Raw genomic sequence first — 22,377 nt, forward strand, 5'->3', positions numbered from 1 at the left:
ATGCACTGTAGGTCCACAAGGCAGGAAAAGATTTAAGGCAGACAGTGGGATAGGTAAAAAACAAGGACAAATCACAACTCCAAATTGTAATATTTTGAATATGATTATAAAATGTGTGTGAAACCCCCAGTAATTTGTGGAATACCCTTGCATTGTACAGCAAATATTTCTGTGCGAATTTCTCAGTCAACACTAAGCCTCCAAGTTGATGTTGAAGCATATATATAGTGCTGTTAAGGGTATTCCACCACCAAAGGATGGAATGAGATGCAAAACTGAGAAATTTAATATCTACAGATGTTAGAGAGAGAAGTTTTACTGTGACTAGATTCTACAGGATCACTGCTTGGCCTATTTACTTTAAAAAAAAAAAAGGAAATAAACAAAATACTTCTGCCATATATCAATGTTAATCAAATGCTGATTCCAGTTAATACTGTAGCTTAATATTATTGACAAAACACACCAATGTTTCACACTGGGTCATGTCTTCTCCTATTAGCTACCTCTGACCATGTGCAAAAGCAAGCCTTTCTCAATGGAAGATTAAACATACCCAGTAGCTATGCAAAGCAGGAGCAGCAGACTGAAACATTCAGACAAATTAGCATCCTTATAATTTTTTCCCGAGTGTTGCGAACAGAAAAAAAAAGGCAGCAGTAAATAATATACTAAGCTGTTTAGTAACTTTAAATTACTCTTTTACAGAGAAAGAAGAGTTCCAGTTATGTACAGAGAAACTTATCAGAGGACAGAACCTGCAGAGACTATATTTCAAGACTGTGATCCTGGAAAAAATGAAGTTCCCTTACTTACACACCTTTATGGGAATATTAAGAAACTTCCTGAATTGGAAAATGCTAGGTATATTTATTGTATCTAAGTCAAAATAAATCAGGAATATCCTTTCAAAAATCTTGATCTAATCTCAAAAGGCACTTTTTCACATCTACTTCATCAGTTCAGGTGAATTTCACCAGGGGATCTTGATGATGGCAATACTGGGCTTGCAGCATGTTGAATTAAAGGCGTAGTTTCTACTCATTTGGGGAATCCCACTCTTTCTTTAATAACATCAATTTTCAATATTCCAAATTTGGAATTCATAATATTTTACTCAAAAGGACACCACTGCACAGAAGAGGGAAAAAAAGAATAAGATGCTTTTGATAAGAAACTTTCTATGAAATAATTTTCATGGAGCAGAAAAAAGAAGTTGCAGATCAGGAGAATTTGAAATTGAAGAAGATCAGGAGAATTAAATGTAGAAAAAATATTAGCACAATGTAGCTATGAGAATGATTGCTGAAATTATTTTTCTTTTCTGTTTTTCATTTTTCTCAGTATAGATTTTACAAGGAAATTTATAGATTAGTCCTACTTCAGTTCCTTAATTCCACAGTAGAAAGCAATTGGCTTTCTAGATTCTGCAAATCACTCTTTCGTGCTACATTTTTCTCTTTTAGAAGACAATATCAATTGTTCAGCTATTTCAAAGAGGTGTTATTTTGTCTAAAATCATCAACATGAAAGGAATACAGAGCTATTAATATTTTTAGAATATAACTGTGAAGTTTGTTTTTGGTATTGTATGTTAATATTTTGCTAAATATCTTGCATATTACAAGGCAAATATGAAAAAGAAGTGCACAATACTGTGAGCTTACATTACCTCTTCCTAAACAAAATATAACAAAATATTCAGCCAAGTACCCCATGCAGTTTGGTCATTTGTTGTGCAGAAATGGTTCTGGACATCTATTTGGTTGACTATTAGTATATCCAAATAGTCTGTGTGCTTCCTTGAATATTGAATGTATGACATACACACACACAAAGAAAAACAGCTCTTAAAAATAGATCTTAGGCTTAAAAAATTCCAAAAGAGGCCATTTTTTTTTAATTTATTGTTTTTTAAGGAAACAGGCTTGGTACTGATTCAGTAAAATAAAGAATATCAAGAACCTTGGACTACCTTTTTCCCTTTAGTAAAATTGTCAAGAGGATTTGAAAACGTGGAATTCCCTAGAAATAGACAGGATATCAGCATAAAAGTATTTTCAAGATTCTTTTCCCAGCTGCATAGTATTCCCTAGCACTATGCTATATAGCTTTACCAACAATAGCACTTTAGACCTTTAGAACAGAAAACTCCTTCCTGGAGAAGACAAAGTGTACCACCTAGGATCCTATAGAAAAATTAAGGATTAATTTTCCACAGTTGTTTGCAATTTAACTTTGCTCTGTGTCTAGGGCCACGAGAAGAGAATATGGAGTATTTGGGTTTGTGTGCCTAAGTTTTTTTCTGTAACTTCCCCTGCTCCCCCCCCGCCTCCCTCCCCCCCCCCCCCAAATTATGCTCTATTTCTCTCAGTCTGAAATTGTTGACTCCACGAAAATGGTACAGGACAGACTTATCTTTGTCCAGGCAAAACAGACCAACCATTCTAATGAAATCAGAATAATTGTGTTTTCTCTACTTGTCTGCCCTTATCACTTGTAATACGATGCTTCACCATCTGCCTGAGGGGTGAGCAGACTATTTTAACAACTACTACAAATATGTCTGAGTTATCGGGCTCTCTGTAATGACTCGGGCACTCCCTGAAAATGAAGAAGGCCAGACTCAATTCCCTTTCTTTATTTTTACCCACAAAACATAGGGGTTAAATCAGCATGGAATAGAGGCTGTGGGCCTAGATAACCAAAAGGTACTGAGAATCCAAGAGAAGGTATGCCCTGCTTCATCAAAATTTCTATGTGAAGGTGGAGAAAACACTGAAAGAAGTCAAACAGAGAAATTATGATTAAGCCAAAGCCACAAATACTTGTTTCTAGTTTCTTTAACCCATCTAGCTAACACTGGCAAACCAAGAAGACTGGAAAACTCCAAATCGAGCAAAGAACAATTCACTCAGTAAAAAATAATGTTCACCTACATGAATAAGACTGTGGCTTGTGAACTGTGGCATGTCTAGGAGATCATTTAGCATAATTTCCATCTACAGGAAGCTTCTAAGTCTCTTTTCACTGTGGAAATAAAATATGAGTTATTATCACTCACTCTTGTTGGCCAAAAGCTTGTGAAGATGGGGGAGTAACAAACCATATCCACCAAGATTAGCCAAAACCACCTATCAAAAACTTATTCTTGATATTGTAGGAACACAGAAATTAGTACTCTGAATATTTTTCCTAGATGCAATACAGTTTTCATTCCCTTTAGTCAGTGATTCTTTTATTCTAGAATGAAATCTGATGTATTTATGATATTTATATGACTTATCAATGTATCACCTGCCTTTTCTTATTTCTGTCATACCCATAAATTCAAACACAACTGTGTTTCTTTCCGTACAAATATGTATGTCCTGCCTATGGCAGGAAGGTTGGACTAGGTGATCTTTGAAGGTCCCTTACAACCCAAGCCATTCTGTGATTCAATGATGATTCTATGACTAATAATAGGAAAACATTCACAAGAAGGTAAGAAGAAAAAAAATTCAAAAAATGGAAATTGCGCAAAATGTTCCTAATAGAACAGCTATTTTACAAGTTGTAGGGAAAGATGGATGTCAGTGGGTGAGGACATAGCATGAGGTGATGGAAACCACAATGTATGTGTCATACACACATACGTAAATACAACACATGAAAACAACTGTGTTGGTAAATCTCACATTGACATCTGTTACCTCTCTGAAGACCTAAAATAATCATGTCCCTTCTTTGTAGATTCATAATCACTGAAGCCAAATCTCATGGTTTTGCAATTCAGATGCAATTCGATGTGATCCTAAGTGCAGATGCAGTATGTGCTCATCCTACCACTTACCCTGTCTCCCTGCCTTCCCCACACTGCGCATTGCATGGATCCTCTGAGGAGACCAAAAAAGGGTGTAGTGACCTGATGACTCATGTCAGAACCACAGGTGGGAGCAGGAAACAGTGACTAATTTAAGTATTTCTTCCTGCTTGCAGTAGTTTAGGACAATCCATGCATAAACAGGAGACTGAAGCTGCTCTAACCAGGCTAGGGCTCTCAAAAGCATATCCCAGTCCTTTTACATACTCTCTGTAGGGGAAATGGAAGAGGACCTACCCTACTGATTTCATACTGGCCACACCACCTCTGCCTGTATATGCATACCTGTAACGAGCAGATGTGAAAAGATGTATATCAGCCTTCAAAACTGCATTGCTTGGCATACCTAAGTATAAGATTTCTGAAATCACAAAGTGGAAAACATGTGGCTATTCAGGTCATAGTGGTGGTTTCTTTGCAAAAGGAACCAGACGCTTGTAAACAATGTAAGAATGCATTTAATTTTATACATGCCAACCTTTCTAAATGCGAATAAGTATCTATTTCTGTTAAGCTTCCTTTTTTGTTCCTGTATTAACCTCAGCAGCCATGGAAGTCAACAAATGCAATACTCTGAAGGCCAAAATATCCCAATCTTTTGCCACAAAATCTAGCTATTGTAATTGTGCAATTGAGGAGACAAGTATTCTGAGATCGATTGAAACTAAAGAACCAGCTACCTAAACATTTAGGTAGTGGACTAATAAAAGGCTGTTTGTAAATCATCAAATGGCTTAAAAAAGTACACACAAGTCATTGTAAAGAGCAAGATGTGCATACCAGGGCATAACCAAATTCAGATTTTAAAAATATACAACGAGTTGCATATATGTTGGTGATAACTCAATCTTTCCTGTTGTTTAGAGTATGAATTAAGCATTAAACTCTGATAAGCTGATAACATATGAACATAGGGGAAGACATGACGTAAGAAAATCTATAAGTGAGTGTATGGGATTATTTTGGATCCAAGACGCTGCAAGCTAAGATGCTAATATATGCTGTTTGATCCAAGTTTAATGCTTGTGATCTATGAAATTGTGTTGACAACAGAAATTTAAAAATCTGGGTGCCAAATCTAGCTTTGAGTAGCATGGGGCAAGGCTAAGTAAATCCTTTCCTCCATGGAAATGGCAGGATTAGAAAAAGACTGTAGACGTTCCCACTGTAATCAGTGGGTGAACAGCAATATTCTTGGGAGTGACCCAGCTTTGAGGTAGACAGCATGGCCAAAGAGAAAAATGGGCCATTAAGGCATGTCCAGCAAAGAGCAACCAGCAGTGACATCTGTCATGACAACGCAAATATGAAAATGGTAGATATTCAGATATCCTTGCTCACTTTCTGTCATTCAGATATAGGGATTAGATCATTAGGAAAGCGAAGGAATTTCTAACAGTGAATATGTAATATTGTACATTAGATCTGATTACAGATAACCTGGGAATGTCCTATTTGAAGCAGTAAATGACTGTGGGTGTTATAAAGGGCTGTCCAGACATCAATCCAAAACATCAGCAAAAGGTCCATTGTTATAAGATTAAGAAGAAACACTGGTGAACTGCTAGGGAAATGGGAAATGGTTAAACTCTGTCATGATCAAGTATAACCTTTGACCTAATACAGTCTATTCTCCTAAGTGAAGATATTCTCACTGGTCAGATATGTCAGATCATGAATTAAAATGAGCCCTGTCTGATTTTGATTTATAGAACGAACAAGCAGTATAATAAAATTTGATTTTGTATAGGAAAACAGGTTTTTTTTCATGTGCTTGGTATTACAAGCTAATCTCCTGTTTCTTGTGTTACTTTACCTAATATGTATTACTCAAAATAGGTATTCTCCCTATCATGTCAAAGGTAGTTAATTCCAAGTGAGATCTTGAGTCTGTCACAGTCAGTGGAATTTTTTCCCATTACTTTCAACTGAGCCAAGTTTTCACTCAGTAGGCAAGGAAGGCAACACTTAAAAAAATATTCAAGCTATATCTTATAAAATGAATAAAATATAAGATTTAAATAAATATTACAACTTTTTGATATTTTTCAATACATTTTCAATAGTGTGAATAGCATTTCACTGATTTGTTGAAAAAATAAACATGGATGTTGTTCTAAGTTATTTAAGACCTCAACTCTTTAGTAATGCAGAGTTTTGCATAGGAAACTACTAATTCAGAGGAAAAAATGAGATTAGTTTCTTTTCATTTAAATGCCTGTTAAACTTCTGCATTGTGGACCCTCAACCCCATGAAAGAGGAATAAAAAAAGAAACAAATAAATAAAAAGTACACAAATACTTCTGGAATATAAAGCTTTAGCTGTAAATCAAGATTAAGCAAATATTTCCAAGACTGATCAATACCACTGCTTGAAAAAGCTTACATTACAAGCCATTCCAATTGTTTCCCCAAATGTTTACCTAAATTAGTTGAAAGGCCACAATTTTGTAAAACAAGAAATTTTAATTAAGCCTTGTGCTTGAAGTGTTTCTGCAATTACTCTCTTTGGTTCCATTAGGATGTAGCCCCAATTAAAATGTATTGTTAATATTACAAGATAACATTTCCTGGTGGTAGAAAGTTGAAGATATGCCTCCATGTAATTTTAGATTATTCCTTGTTGTGAGTTTTTGCAATTATTTTTTGTAATAATGCTTTTGTCTATTCTCTTGCCAATGAAATATTTTTAATCAGTTCACTCAAACACTGAGTCTCTGAAAACAGGCAAGTTCTACAAAATTAAACACCTTTTGTACCCTTGTATTCAGTCAAAGCTTTTTTTAGTAATTTTTGTTGTAGTAAAATAACAAGCAAAAAATTAATAGGGTCACGGGATTCTCTGACTGTTGCAAGCAAATATTGTAACAGTGAGGGGAAAAAAATCAAGATTTGATCTTTAAACTTTAATTCACATCGTTAGTCCTTACTCAAGTCATTATGCCCACTGAGGGTTTATGTGCATGTATTTTCCCCATTGAGATTCTGTCTAGGCTAGACTTATTCGTAAGAAGTAAATCTGCCACATCAGTGTCTTTCGCATGCATTTGTTTATCTGTATTTTTAATGTCTTTCACTTATTTAGTAGTGCTATACAGAGCTATAATTGTTCTGTATTTCTTGCATTTGGTAGTATGTAAAACTTGTTCTGATTGAAAGCACAATTAAGTTAATGGTCAACTAGATTTCAGAACCACCTCTTGACATATGGGGAGAAAAAAAGAATGACTAAGAAAAATAGCAATTCTAAATATTTTAGTAGCACCATATAAATGTGCTATAATTTGTTGAAGGATCCTGTGGATTATTTTGGGGGGATCAAGAAAAAGCCGTAATTCTATCCTTTATTCAGTACTGTTAGAAGTCCCTTCCTAAGCATATATAAAAATTTGACTCACTCTCTCTTTTTGCATAAAAAGAGTAACAGAGAGCTTCAGATTCCACCAATTCTACTGTAATTAAAAAAACAGAACAAAATAAAACCAAAAACCAAAACGAAACCAACCAAAAAAATAATTTCTAAAGAATGACTAAATCTTGGAATTTTGGCCTATGATTTACAAATACTTAGTCTCACATTTTTCAGTATGTATTAGATCAAAATTAAATCAGAAGCAAGAATTTGTTGAGTCATGTTTAACTGTCCAAACCTTTACAAGCATTGTCCCCAGTCCTACCACCACATCTGTACATGGGTTCACACAAGTACTTGAGTATTTCTGTTAAACCCAGGCTGTCCATCCCATTGTGAAAACTCTGGATGAGTCTGAAGTACCTCTTTTCAATCTGTGAGGACTCTCTGGGATAGGGAGTGTACCCTGTGGGTATTAACTGGTCATCATGAAATTGTGATTGTCTCACAGAGACAGGACTGGGTCAGTCTGAATAAAGTGTTTTAGCCCAGAGCCTAACCTTAGAAAGGAGGGTGATTTCCCTTGCAAGCTGAGACAAGGGAAGGAGACAGCAAAGGATCTGTCTCACACAGCTGGAAGGGGTGGACACTCCCTCCCCTGCAGTCCCCTTGTTAGTGCTTTGTGAGCAGCAGCCACACACTCCAATCTCCTCTGCCTGGTCTCTTCTGAGCTGAATACAGAAGTCACAAAACAGCCTCCTGACTGAGTCTCACTAGCTATGTACCAGGAGGGCCATATCCCAAAAGAGATGATGTATCAAATGCTGCTGGGAAATGAGTGGGTGAAACAGTCAAATTTCCATGAATTCACAGGATCACTGAGGTTGGAAGGGACTTCGGGAGGCTTCAGGGGAGTATGAAGAAATACTCAATCCCTCCTTTGGAGGAATGAGCAAAAAACAGGTAACAAGCATTTTGGGAGGCTATGCCTTTTTAGTGCTTATATTTCAATTGCTACAAAAAATCACAGAAGGGCTGAGGTTGGAAGGCATCTCTGGAGATCCAACTTCCTCTTTTGCTCAAAGCAGAGTCAGCTACAGCCAGCTGACTAGGTGTATGTCCAGGCAGCTTTCTATAATCTCCAAAGATGGAAACTCCACAACCTCTCTGAACAACCTGTTCCAGTGTTTAATCTGTAAGGTTTACAATGAAAAAGTTTTTTCTCATGTTTAAATTGAATTTAAACAAGGCATTCTGCCTTGTTTTTCTCTCAGGGGGGAAAAAATCAGAAGGATATTAGACTGTAAGATCAAGGTGATGTCTCGGCACAGCTGTTATATCTACCTCTCCTCCCTGGACTGTATTGCAGTGTATGTCATCCAAACTCACAGTATGGAGGTAATCAAGCACCAGGTAACATTGTGTCATGCAAAACATGGTATGAGGAGAAATAATAATAATATATGTTTTGCATGTGAGCATTTATTTGGGTCAAGATGGTGTGAGCAATTACATGTTAAGAAGATGGTAACACAACATGCATTAGATGAAAAGCTTGTGTGGTACACTCTTGAGGGGTCCAGAGTCAAAGATGCCAGTGTCTAAGGCATAGCTGCCCTTCAGAAAAATCTGAACCACATGTATAGTGGAACTGTTTGGCCTCGGAGGACAGACTGTATCTAATTAAAAGCAAAGCACATATGATGGACATGAGAGGAGCTCAGTACCATCTGCTCTGCTACTGATCAGATCCTTTTACATCACATTGTTTGCCAATGAAAACATAGCCTTTTGGAAAAAAATAGTACTCTTTCTTCTGACAAATCTAAAGCCCTGCTGAAGATACTGAGTCACGCATCCTGCTGAGGTTATACTTTTTAATGGACTAGTACATGAATAATAGGAATTTTATTAGCCGGATAGTACAGATTGTTAATCAGTTCAAGTTGCTTACAAGTTTCAATAACATGTATATCCATTACACTGATGCTCATGTAAATAAAGCCCTAATAATAGTTATGATTTTTTAGAACTTTCTAGACATAATATTTATATGTGTACAAATATACCTGTAGGTTAGTAGGTGTTAGATAATAAGTATAGCTATGACTGGGTTGCCATCTTTTGAATGGACATAAAACTATGTAATAAAGTCAAGAAAATTTTTTAAAAGGTGAGAGGGTATAAGGATTTTTAACTGAACTATTCTGGTACAATTATTACCCAGGTGATTAGATTCTTGTCTAAATTCCTCTGCAGCTGGATGAAATATACTACTTACTTTCCATACTGTGATGAACAGTCTGTGCTTTCCATTTCAAACCTGTGAAATGTATTAGCTAAAACCTTCCCCTAGCTTAGAAGCACACTGAAAGGTTTAGGTAACATTTGGAAAATGTTTTTACATATGTCAGTGAAAGTATCCATTTATCAAAAATATACAAGCTATGACTTTTTAGTATTCCAGCATGTCCCTGCTTTTTTCCTTCTTGACATCCTACAATTTGTTTCTGTGCCACAAAACATCCATCCTATATGTTTCCAACAGGCTTGGTCTACCATGATACATTGAAGTCCCCATTGAGTTTCTGCTGCTTTTCTCCTTCCTTTTCAACATATAACTTGAATTACTTGAATTAAAGCAGCCCTCCTCCCTGATGAGTTCAAAAATGGCAAATTCCACCAGATTATTCTTCCTAACGTAATGATATAAAAAGTAGGGGGAAAGGAGTCTGCTCTCTGCTGACTTAGCTACTTCTGACCTCCTGTTCCCAGTGTTTTATAGCTGAGATATTAACTGGTTTTCCCTCTCAGATCCCAAAGTGTCTAATTCCATAGCATCCTCTGCTGAACTTTCCCAGGCTGCAGCTGACAGCCCAGACATCCACAGCATCACGCGACAAAAACCAGCTACACAAACAGACCAGGAGAGCTTTGAAAAAGTGTCTGCTTTCAAATACGGTGGAGTCAAGTCTCATACTGTAGCAGTTTCTTTGTGTCTACTTTTTATTAGTAGTATTTTCCCTCCGTCTCACAGATTTTTTATTAGACCTACCAGTTATGATTAAAGAGCCAATGCTAAAATTCTTTAAAAATTCCTCATGTGTTTACCACATATCAAGAAACAGGTTTTTTTTTTCTTTTGTGTTTAACAGCATACTCTGTATAAATACACAATTCTGAAAGGGATATTAAATGGCATCTATACAGTTATGTATGAAAGCAACTGCAGTCTAAACTAATGCCAAGGGGTAATGACAGCCTAATTAGCTTGGCTTGTTTGGCACATCGTAAATGTTTTTACAATGGTTCTTAGCAGATGAAGAGTCAGAAAACAAATTTCTGCAAGTTGTGGAAAATTACTATAAAATAGTAAAACACCGCCTGTTAAGGCCTTCCTAAAATTGGTTCCATATTCTACCATCTGTAACGTTAACATTTCAGGAGACTTTTCTCTGAGCTGTAAATGGTATTTGTCTGATGGACAAGCTTCTTTCTCTTACACTTACTCTACATTTCAACGAACACCCTAGTATACCACAGTGGTTAAAAATGCTGTTCTTCAAGGAGTGAGTTAACTTTTCCAACATGAATACTCAAACCATTATAGATTAAGTAAGATCCATTAGTTTCTTAAGGATTTAGCATTAAACAAAGAAAGGATCAGTGCAACCTCTACGAGATGTTCTTCTGTGAAGCAAAACCCTGTGTCTCATAAACAAAGAGCAGTGACCTGTCCCTCTAACTTGCTGATTACACAGGACAAGTTCCACCCATTTAGTGCTTACTTTTCTAGATGTAACCTGTTCAAAAAACTAAGGATCTTTTTAAGATCTATGAAACTGAAAAGGACAGAAAGAAAAAGGATATTAACAGCAGTAACACAGATTGTGGAAGCAAAGCTAGAGGTAATTTTGTTGCCAAGGAACAATCAGCATGTAGAGTCAAACACAAGCTATACACGCCTCAAAAATAACAGAATAAGCAACCAGTGTTACTTGACCTGCATCCTTTGAGAGATAATACATTCTGTGCAACCATTGTCTCCCCTGAACATTTTTTTAACTGTGTAAAAGATTCAGAAGGTGTTAATGTAAGTACCTTTATTGATAGGACATCCTAGATCATCCTCAAGGCTGTATTGCTACAGAAGACTGGAGAAGCAGTGTGAGTTGCACAGAACACAGGAAGAAAGTGGAAATACATGCTTCTTCACTAATGGATCTTTTCTGGTGACCTTAGACAATGGGGTTTCTTTTCATGATGCAGTAGCCCTGGAGGTACTCTCAGGAGAGTTTAAGGAGAAGACAGTATTGTCAGATACCACATATTGCTATATATAATGGCTGAGAGGTTTTTCCATTAAAGTCAGACAGTGTCATACTAGTCTGCACGACTTTCCCAGAAAAGGAAGACCAATTAATTTTTCTCCATTTTCAGCCATTTTCGGTGTCCCAGGGGAGTTCTAACTAAACAGAGGGAAAAAATAGCTGGAGAAAAGATTGGAAATGAGAGTGACAGCTAAACACTAATTGCTTTCAGCATAAATACAGAAACTAACTGGAATGTCAAGATAAAAACTTGGCACTCATGAATTTTGGCATAGAAATTCTCGTGTCCTGATAGTTGCTTATACCAGTTCAAGCATGTATTAGATAATAGCAGTAATTAAAAAACTTCATTCAATTAAGACAAACTTCAGACACTTTAAAATATCTGTTCATGACAACAGAAACCAATAGTTACAATATATTGATTTTAACTAATATTTTTCTTCTATGGCATATTGTGTCCCCAAGCCTTGTAGCTAGCAGGGGGATTTCAATGGCATCTAATTTAAAGAATTCAGTAATACATCCTTTTGGGGCAATACATGTATATGTCAGTAATCCATGTATATTTGATGAAAAATTATTTTGTTTTCCTTAAAAAGTCAATCATTTATATCAAAGCAATTGATCTTAAAAATTCTAATTTTATTTGGTGATCTTTGGGGAATCTTTAACAAGTTGATTGCTTTGCTTTGTTGTTTACTGTTCATGTTAGATCATGGATGCGTCCTCTTCATTTCATTTCTATAACCCTACATTTATTTTCAAGCGTTGCTAGGATTGTTACTTTGATAAAGTGATGACAAAACAATAAAAGAGGATGGTTAACTGTAAATTCCATTTTCCCTTTAAGTTTACTGTTATTCAGTTTTACTCTGGATGTATCCATTTGGAATGCCAGGTGGTCTTAAAACCACAGACAAAACTCATCAATTTGACTGAACATAGAAATTGTTTCTAATATTCTGATATTCTTATGTACACCTAATAGATCAACAGCCAAGATAACATAATCTTCTTGAAATTAAAATTGTTTGTCATCTACCATGAAAATCCACAGTGTATCTCAAACTGTTACCTTTTGTGCTTCATTTTTGTGTTTAAATTAGAATTTAATTACTCAAAAGGGCCCACATTCTGCAACCCTGTGGCTAAACTCCCAAGCAATTCCAAGGATTATTTAAACAAATTGAGCTTGAGACTTGCCCATGAGATAAAAAAGTGGCTATTTTCAATCTGAAATTGGTAGACGGCATACATGCTATTCTGAAGGCTACTACACAGTCATTACAGTCATTACAGACCTGTGGATAAAGACAAAGAAAGAAAATGATATCACTTGATTAGCCTCCAACTTTATTAATTTAACTCATTTGGGAACTATCCAGCAATAATTCTTCCAATGAAGGTCATAATTCATCTTCAATTTTTTCCACCTGGTACAGTACTGCCATCAATCCCCTCTTCTCCATCTCTCTGTACTTGGCTTTCATCCCATCACTCATGCCTTCCCAGTCTACTCTTGCACTAGCATTAAGGGGCAAGGGCAAAGAGGTTTGGGGTTTTTTGTTACGTCAAACCACAGAACCTCCAGCTTTGCTTCCTCCATTGCTGGATGCTTTCCCTGTATTCACTGCCTATTCCTGTTTATACCTTCTGAGAATTAATTCCTGCACTGCTCCTGCTACAATCTGACATGCAGAGCTTTTCCTTATAACCTGCCCCCCTGAGATTCTACAAAACAAGTTGAAAATTACTAACAATCCCTGATTTTTCTAATTCCTCCCCTTTCCTGTTCCTTTCATACTCCTTCCTGTACACCAAAAAATGCCGCCCTGCAAAAAAAAAATCTCAAACAGGTAATGAAATACCTTTAGCAGACAAAAATCTTCATTAGCAAATTAATGTACAAACCAGAAAGGTAAGGCCTATTAACTCAAGCATTCAAAGACACTCACACTACAAAGTCAAGATTAATATACTTAAGCAAACTCCATTGCTTAGTATGCTAACTGAAGTCATGCTTTCCCATGCTCCCAGGTACCCTGACGAGAAATGGGGAATTGTGAGACCCTTAAAGAAATTTATCTGGACAAAGGTCACCTCTTTCTTCCCTTCCCAACATGTTCCTTTTATGACTGCAGCAACTTCATTTTGGAGAGTCAGACTGTAAACATGAAATCTGTAAACACTCTGTTGTTACTGGTCATCCTCCTCTGACAGTTTTACCATGCTTCTGCATTAGGGTGTGGATCATGAATGGAATTTTAATTTTGGAACATAAACACAGTTTGCACACTAGTAAGCACACAAAATGTATAGTAAATATGTAGTGTTAAGGCAGTAAGCAGTAAACATTATTTGATAAAACTTAATTTGTATTTTCAATCAGAATAGGTAAGAGTGATTAGTGGTGGTGGTGAATCTATCCAGGAACACAGGCTTGGCTAGACAGAAAATTTTGTATTAGTGGGATAGCATTTCACTATTTATCAATTTATGTCTAAAATAAATGAGAATATGTTCTATTGCTCTTGAGGTGGATGACATGAGATTGAAGTAGGTATTTTAATATCCTGTTTAATGTCAAGTTAGAAAATTAGATTCTTCCTTAACCTTTGAGTTTTAGTCATGAAAAGACTGATGGTTCACAGCCTCCCAGTGCTTGAAGGTATACCATCTATTCAAATGGAAAGTTCTGACAGCCCCAGGGCTGGCAAAATCCTGTTTATGGAAAAAGTATTTCCTGCCCATTGGGTTGTGAAGGTGGCTAAATAATTTTGAATGAATTCTTGTAAAGCTAATTGTACATATTTTTTCAGGTATGCTAAAGAAAGCAAAAGCCTGGGTAGCATCGCTAATAAATTTAATCTGGAGTGATAGATTACATAAAAAGAAAACATATAAGAGTCCTATCAGAAAGGACAACAAAAGCCAATGAATTGGGGACTTCATGTTTTGGGACAAATTCATTGCAGTTCCCTTGTACTTACGCTATTGTGAAGGGAAAAATGTTATCTATTCATGTGAAAGGCCCTTATTCTCTACCTATGATGTTGAAGTTAAAAAGAATCATACCGTATATTTACAAAACAAAGATTCCACACTTCCTATTGCTTAAGCAAATTTGACACACCAGTCGTTCAAAATAATAGATTATCCTGTTGCTTGTTCCTGGAACATTTGCACAACACTACCTGTCAGCAAATTGGTTTAAGATTTAAGAGACTGAATAATAATGATTCTGTATTTATTCTTCAGCATTCAATGCCTTCTGGAAACAATACTGCAGATCATCCTCCTAAGATAGCTTTGATGTCCATGAGTCTTAGCAAAGTCCTTCTATCAAAAGATTGCCTTTCAGTTCAGTTTGTTTATTTCAATTTGTTGTATATACCACATCTTCAGCTCAGAGCAAGAAGATGAATGGAAATAAACAGTGACACATTTGCAATAAGATTTTTGTGGCAAAGACATTTACTTAGATATTGTGGTTTCAATGCAACCACAAGACAATGACAAACTTCCTTTTTAAATGACAGATCTAATTGTAAAGGTAAAATTATAGCTCCATGAAAAAAAAAACAACAAAAACATCAAAGACACAATATCTACTGTATGTCTGGATGAGGCTGTATTCATTGCTATTATTCTGAGTTGATTTACACTTTTTATCTCTCCATAACACGCAGCATTTATTTACCCTTACATTTTGAGTCATTACAGTTTCTGCTGACATGGGTATTTTCCCAAAATAGAACATTACAGCAGTTCTCTGCTAGATGTTTAAGCCATGTGTATGTTTATTTTTAAATTTCTTTCTTGAACTTTCTAACTGTGAGCAGGCTGGGAAATTGGAGTCATGATGAATGAGTTTGTTTTTTTTTAAAAAAAAAGGAGAAATGTAGACATTTGATGTAACATTGAAAAATTCACAGCCTCTTACCTTGAAAACAAACATTTCCCGGCGAAGAATAGCCAGAGTATTGAAGTTCCCATCACAGATGTTAGGTTTGGCTCCAGGATAGGAAGGTTTGTCACCAGTGGGTGGCCGGGGAGGTTTAGGTTGCCTGTCATTCTTCCGTGGGTCTGCTGGAGGGATTGAACGATGTGGGGGCACTGTTGGCAGAGGTCTTGTTGGTGGTGGGATCCTGTCAGGTGGACCTTTAAAATATAGCAGCAGGATGTAATTTACATGCCCACCAGTGGCACTCAAAGAAGAAATACACAACAAAAACTTGCTGTAAGCAGTGCAAATCCTACAGTGGAAGGGGAATGGAAAAAGTGACCTAACATACCTTCCCTATCTTGTTAAAGTATATAATGAATAATTACCATAAAAACAAGGCACGAATTAAGAAAATAATTACTTTTCACTATCCAGAATCTTTCTTCCTTATTGGAGCAATGTTCCAATAAAACCTAGGAAAAAGGATGCATAGTCCACCATCATTTCAGATGAGAAGTAATTCATAGAACATACTTTATGGAGTAAGAACTATTAGAATCATAATCTATTGTACAAAATAAAGGAAAACAAAAAAAACAGTTCCTAATAAGATCATTAGCAGTCAATGGATTTTCAACTTGTATTTTTAGCTTCCACTCATCAATTCACATATGTATATAGGCAGCATAGCTGATATTCCCTACTGACCCAATTGTGGGCCAAGTAATGTCATGTGCATAAGTGACAGGACATTCCCAGCTTTCCCCAATGCCCCTTGCTATGTATAGGAGCTCTTGAAACTGGACTTCAAATCCTAGGCATCCACATAAACAAAAAACATAATTCACATATTTTCTTCAATATTCTGAAATTAATTACTTCTTATTTTAATTTTTATTTTCAAGTGAGTCTTAGAAAGCTAGACATCTGGTGGCTAGAATTGTCTAGAGTTGTCTAGAATTAAAGGTATTGTTCTGAGGATGAACGGTTTAAAAGGAACTAAAGTGAAAAACTAAAACTCTGTACAGTGGTTTTAAAACTTTTATCTTCTTTCAAATACATTTTCTGTCATAATATACAGAGTTGGATGACAAGTGAAATAACCATCCCACTCATAATTTCTCTACCTGAAAGTCAAAAGGTCACCCTAGACAGATGCTGTTCATAACCCTAATGGCACACTGAATGACTTGCAACGGGTGTACTGAAAATGCCTTTCCCTTTCTACGCATATTAGTACGCTTACATGTATTTTCCATGTACAAGATAAGAACTTTCAGTTGGATCAGTAAGATTTCTGGAAACAAAATCAACACTTTAAGTTTGCTCATTCTATTTAGGCTTCTCTCCAAATCATTTAAATACATAATCAATTTTGACTTTAAAAAATAAATATAATTTGCTTGACCAGCTTCGGAAAGACTTTTGAATATCAAGACAACTCTGAAATTGCATAAATGACATTTAAATTTTGATATTTTTTAAAGAACAAGATGGACTATGTAAGGAAATATTAAACTCATCAAATGGTTGCCGTACAATTTAATAAAGCATTTATTTCATTCACAATTTTAAGGCTTGTGACATTTCTAATTTACAGTTAATAATGGTGTTTTGAGGAATACTGCAGACCAAAGTAATTATTTTAATAAGTGTGACATTTTTATTGAGGCATATGATTCCAAATCACTTCTTGATTTTAAAGGGAACAAAGGAATCAGTTTGCAGTAGCTCATGTTGGAAAGTTTTTAACCCCAAACCAAAGTTTTCATATGCCATTTGGTGATGATGTCAGATATTACTTCCCAGGGGTAACACATTTCCCTGAATGTATAGCCCACAGCTGTTAGAGCTTAGCAGTTAGTTTTCAGCAAAGTATTCTTGTCTAGCCTTTAAGTCTAGACTACCAACTTATGAGGTCATGAGAAACAACCTTCCTTCCAGCTAATCACACAGGAAAAAAACCAACCAAACAAAACTTGATCAGCCAATCATTTTGAAATGGCTATTTATGCTTTATGAAAATATATATCAGTGCTAATTAATGTATTTTTATAAGCTTGTTACATTAAAACACCATGGAGACTGCAGTGTTCTAGTTAGCAGTACAGTAATTCTACACGATCATAGCTATCCTTCCTAGTAGTAAAGATAAACAAGGAATGGCCCTGGTAGCATTCAGTATAAGCCTGACAAACCTTTAAATTGAAAATAAATGCAAGTACAAAACTGAATCCAATACACAATTAATTTATTTATTTTTTTTTTTTTTTAATTTTCAGTGACCTTTCCTTGTCCAATGGAATTCAATACATGCATAATTTATTTACATCACACGTGTCTTTTGTATCAGGCCACAAAAATCCTAAGCAAACATATTTTAAAGAAATGGGCCTTTTCCCACCTGGCAGCCCAAAATCTTGGGCTGGTAATAACATTCTTTTGAGATCAATTTGCTATATTTATCACAACAAAGGATTTTTCTGGGACCACAAATCTTGTACACTCAGGGAACTGTTTAGTATTATAGCTGATAAACTAAGCATCAATCAGTTCATCCAATTACATAAGCTTGGACTACTGTGGAAATAAGCTCTTTATGGTTAAAGGCCTGCATTTCTTAATATTTTTATAGTTTGGGATCCTTTTGCAGATATTTTCTTTATGGCTTTTAAAAATATTTAAAATTACTATTCCAGATGAGTGAAAATTTGAATGCAAGCTGTGAACAGTGAGAAACAAAGAAAAGAGCTTCATCAAAATCCTTGGCCTACTTACAAGTAGGCCTGTGGTACAACAACTGGCAGACTCTACACTAACAAACCCTTTTGGAGAGGTGGTATGGACAGGAGGACCTCAACATATCCTAAAGTGAAAAACTTATGTTGCTCAATTAGAGTATGACATACCGTATATCTTCTGGATGCCCTGTAAATCATCATTAGGTAGTTTGAAGTTGTCAGTCTCCATATACTGGTAAAATGGAGCCATGATTGCAGTGGGATCATTAGAGTGCTCCAGGCCCAGAGCATGTCCCAGTTCGTGCACTGCAACTAGAAACAGGTCATTTCCTATGAAGAGAAGAAAGGGAAAAAAGACCTTTGAAACCACAAGCATAGAAACAGAAATAACACAAGTGGAGGACTCTGTACTTGAAAGACAATTTCACTGAATTTGAATTTTACAAGGTAATGTTTAATAATGAGTCATAAGGATAATGTGATAGTAAAGGCAGCTTTCCCTTTTTTTTAAACAAGGAAATCATTATTGTTACATATAATACATGATATGCTTACAGACACAAGATAAGCATAATCTTTTTTAAGTGATACGCATGTTTAGTGTAGAGTTCAAGTGTCACAGTTCATGTCTAGGCTTCTATGCAGTTTCTGACTTGAAGTTGATGTTGCAGTGAACCTGACTAAAAATGCTTGCATCAAGAAATAGTTCCAAAAGGAAAATATCCTTGCTGTATGTGGAAAACATCATAAACTGAGGACTACCTATTTAGGACAAACCCTACAGGGAACTTACTCATCCAAGCACTTGTAATCAGACACCTGCTGATTATTTGTAGATGATGTCCATTCCTGAAATCACCCTAACTCAAATCCTAATGAGGAAAATATGGATGCTGTGCTGTCCTTCAAAACAGGATGCCCTGATTTATTTCATTGTGTAATTCCCTTATAAGTGTAGTTGCTTACTTAGTTGTTTTTGATTTTTGTAGGTCTAAAAAATAAAATAACATAGTCATCTTATAGACTGATTTAACTTTTTCATTATTCCCTTCTAAAAATCATAATTTCATTTTTTATTACAGAGTATTAGACACTGCTAGAAGTTTTGGCAGTAGAATTATGGCACTCTGTGAAGCGAACAAAAATCAAAGCCAATGGGATTATTTATATGAAAAATTTACAGCTGAACTTCTATGGTATTAATTTTGTCTATTTTTATTAATCTAAGACTTAGTTAAGCATATCTTTCTATGAGTCTTTTGTACAGATTCTGTCTGTAGTCAACCTGTCATATAACGAGACTTTGGAAAAATGTTTTACATCAGGAGAAAGATTCTGGCCACTTGGAGAGGGTCGATCCAGGATATTGCTTATTTTCACCACCTAGGGATGTGAGGAATCATCCTCCAGAAGTATGTTACTGTCCCACTGACAAGAGAAGTATTCTACATCAGAAACTTATGCTGAACACCTAACTTTTAGATGGCTGGACTCGAATGAAACAGGTGCCACCTATAGTAAGTAGTTTCTTGTTGAAAGAGCAATATAAATAACAAAAGGCCTATACTGTGGCCTAATAGACAGTTGTACATTGGAACAAGAAAATGCTCAACATTAACTCTTACCCTATATTCTCTAAATTCTTTGGAGGTAGACAGTTATTTTCCACTGCTGGCACTTCATCTGGAATTCTAAGTACTATTCTAATATTAATAGTAATAACATTAAAAAGTTTAATTTAGAAAAAAATTACATATATATATATATGTAGTTACAGAAATCTGAGGACATAGTTGACAGCATTTCAATTTTTCAAGTATTTCCTCTTGTTGACACAAAGAAATAAACTTTCTTCCAAGTATATATGAAAGGGGGAACACTTGGCAGTAGATGTCTTAATGATATATGGAGCCATGTTGATGTTTGTAAAATAAATGCTTGATTGAAAGCATGGAAACATCCACAACTGTGCTTAGTTGACTGAGTCTTTTCATGTCTTTCTGATTCTTAATCTGGAAATATGAAAACTAAATGCTACTGCCCTTTTATTCAATATAACTGTGCAGAAAAATCATGTCTTTCAAAAATTAATGTGACATAATGTGTTTTCAGAAATGAGAAGAGTTTATCCTATCATTCATAATTATGTGGTTTCCAGATGAAATATTTTCATGACAATATTTTTCTTCTTGGATGCAGTTCTTTTTATAGTAAAGCAGATTCTCAATGTACTGTTGTAACAGGTTTGATAAGCTTGACTGTCCTGGTGACGAATGCTTTTGATATCTGAATCTGCCCTTCCATATGCAGTCAAAACCGATCTTGACACTATCTCATATGAATAATCCACAGCTTCTCTAGCTAACCTTAGCATTGGAAGTGATGCACAGGAGCAACTCTGTAATGGTTTTAACTCTGCACTCATAATACAATTTTGAAAAATTATAGGCTTAATATGGAAAGACATGAAGGAAGAAGATATTACCGTACTCTAACTATTGTATTGTGACATGTTTCACATTATTTTTCAACTATTTTCTGCATTTTATGAAAGTTAAGAGTTCTAACTCAGGTTTATTAGAATAAAACATTTGTCTGGCATTAACTCATATATTTAAGATGCAACTTTCTTTTCTTTTCAGACCTTTTGAAAGGCAAATTTGCCTCCTAGACCTGTGCTTCTTACATCATAGTTAAGAATATCAGCCAGTCTAGGTACTATATTAATAATTGTACTAATAAGTTGGCCACAGTATTTACTGAACCATTTAAAAATAGTTTAAATTAATAGCATTTGATTCTACCACTATTATTAGGCTGGTCAGTATCAATAGACCAAAGAGTGGTTTACATGTGGTATTTGAACCTTACTGTTTGAGATACGAGTTCTGGGAAGTGAACTAATTACAATTTCTAAAATTTTAAGAAACCAGAGTTACTAAATAGTCTTGGAAGAGTCTCCTGCTTCACTTTATTTGTGCCAGTTATACAATGCATGAAGAATCAATACATCCTTTGGTTATGACTCTTTATTGAATCCCCATAAAAATCTCCATATTTTGTTCCATGTTGACCTGGAAGGTGTGTGTACGTAGTTGACCATAGTTCCATGTTGATCTGGAAGGTGTGTGTATGTAGTAATAGGGAAATAAATAAAACACACTGTCATCTACTGGCGTATCTTCCTTCTGGGATATTCTTCTGGCTGTTTCTTAGTATGTCTTTCTCCCTTTGTCTTTTGGATAGGGGTGATTATGTAAAAAAAAAAAAAAAAAAAATTATATTCAGCATCTGACTGCCCCTCTGGACTTAGTCAAAGCCTAACAGGCAAAAGGACTATGAAAAGTAATTTCCAATTCCTGCAATGCAACTTGTAGCCAACAGAGGAGCTATTAACTGGGGTAAAGACAGAGCAGCCCTTGAACAATTGGATAAGGGGGAAGGGAGAAAGTTACAGGAAAGAACTGGGAGAATAATATTCTTGCCTAGGGTGACAGAGATTTAACAGGGAACATATTTTCTACTTATAGTCAAATAGCCCCATTATTCATAACAATTTCCATCAAGAGTCACAATTGTCTCCAGGGCATCCTGAATTTAAACTGACCCAAATAACTTAGTGCAGTTGAAACCAAGTTTTAAACCAGTTCAAGGTGTGTTGTCTGAGACCAACGCGGGTAGGCCTTACTACTGTCTTAGTTTCCATCCTTTTTTCTTTGGATATAATTAGATTCCTCCAATTAGGCAACAATTACTCAGCCCCTCTTTGCTTTCAGGAGCAGTCTTGCCTTGAGCATCCCAATGTTACCGTAACTAGCTACTGAAAGTGCAGAAGGATAACGCTGAGTACTCGCTTTTTGTCTCCAGGCTGCACAGAAGTGTACTTGTGACTGCAAGGCTGATAGGAGGCCAACTTCAGTTACTTGGCCAGTGGTGACAGTAAGATGAAAGAGTGTGAAGGGAAGTGAACATTCATACCAGCTCAGGCTAGCTTTGTTGTCCTACTGACATTATATATAATTTTTTAAACATTTTCAGTCCCCACCGTTGAAGGAGAGAGTCCCAAATGATTCTATACTTCAGTGTACATTACCCGAGTAGAAACATATATTTCAGTCCGCTTGGCAAAATGAAGCAC

The 22,377-nt window shown here is 35.8% G+C and overlaps 1 protein-coding gene across 1 annotated transcript in view; it reads right to left on the reverse strand.

Annotated features, from left to right (window-relative positions):
* Window positions 1-22,377, reverse strand: part of MMP16 (matrix metallopeptidase 16) — a 180,101-nt gene that overhangs the window by 25,763 nt on the left and 131,961 nt on the right. The window contains exons 5-6 of the mRNA XM_075085347.1: window positions 18,408-18,569; window positions 15,496-15,713 (exon numbers count right to left, since the gene is read on the reverse strand). Coding sequence (XP_074941448.1) covers window positions 15,496-15,713; window positions 18,408-18,569 — 380 coding nt within the window. The remainder of the gene's footprint in view (window positions 1-15,495; window positions 15,714-18,407; window positions 18,570-22,377) is intronic.

Source organism: Phalacrocorax aristotelis, chromosome 2, assembly GCF_949628215.1.
Source record: "Phalacrocorax aristotelis chromosome 2, bGulAri2.1, whole genome shotgun sequence".
In the NCBI taxonomy this organism is placed as follows: domain Eukaryota; kingdom Metazoa; phylum Chordata; class Aves; order Suliformes; family Phalacrocoracidae; genus Phalacrocorax; species Phalacrocorax aristotelis.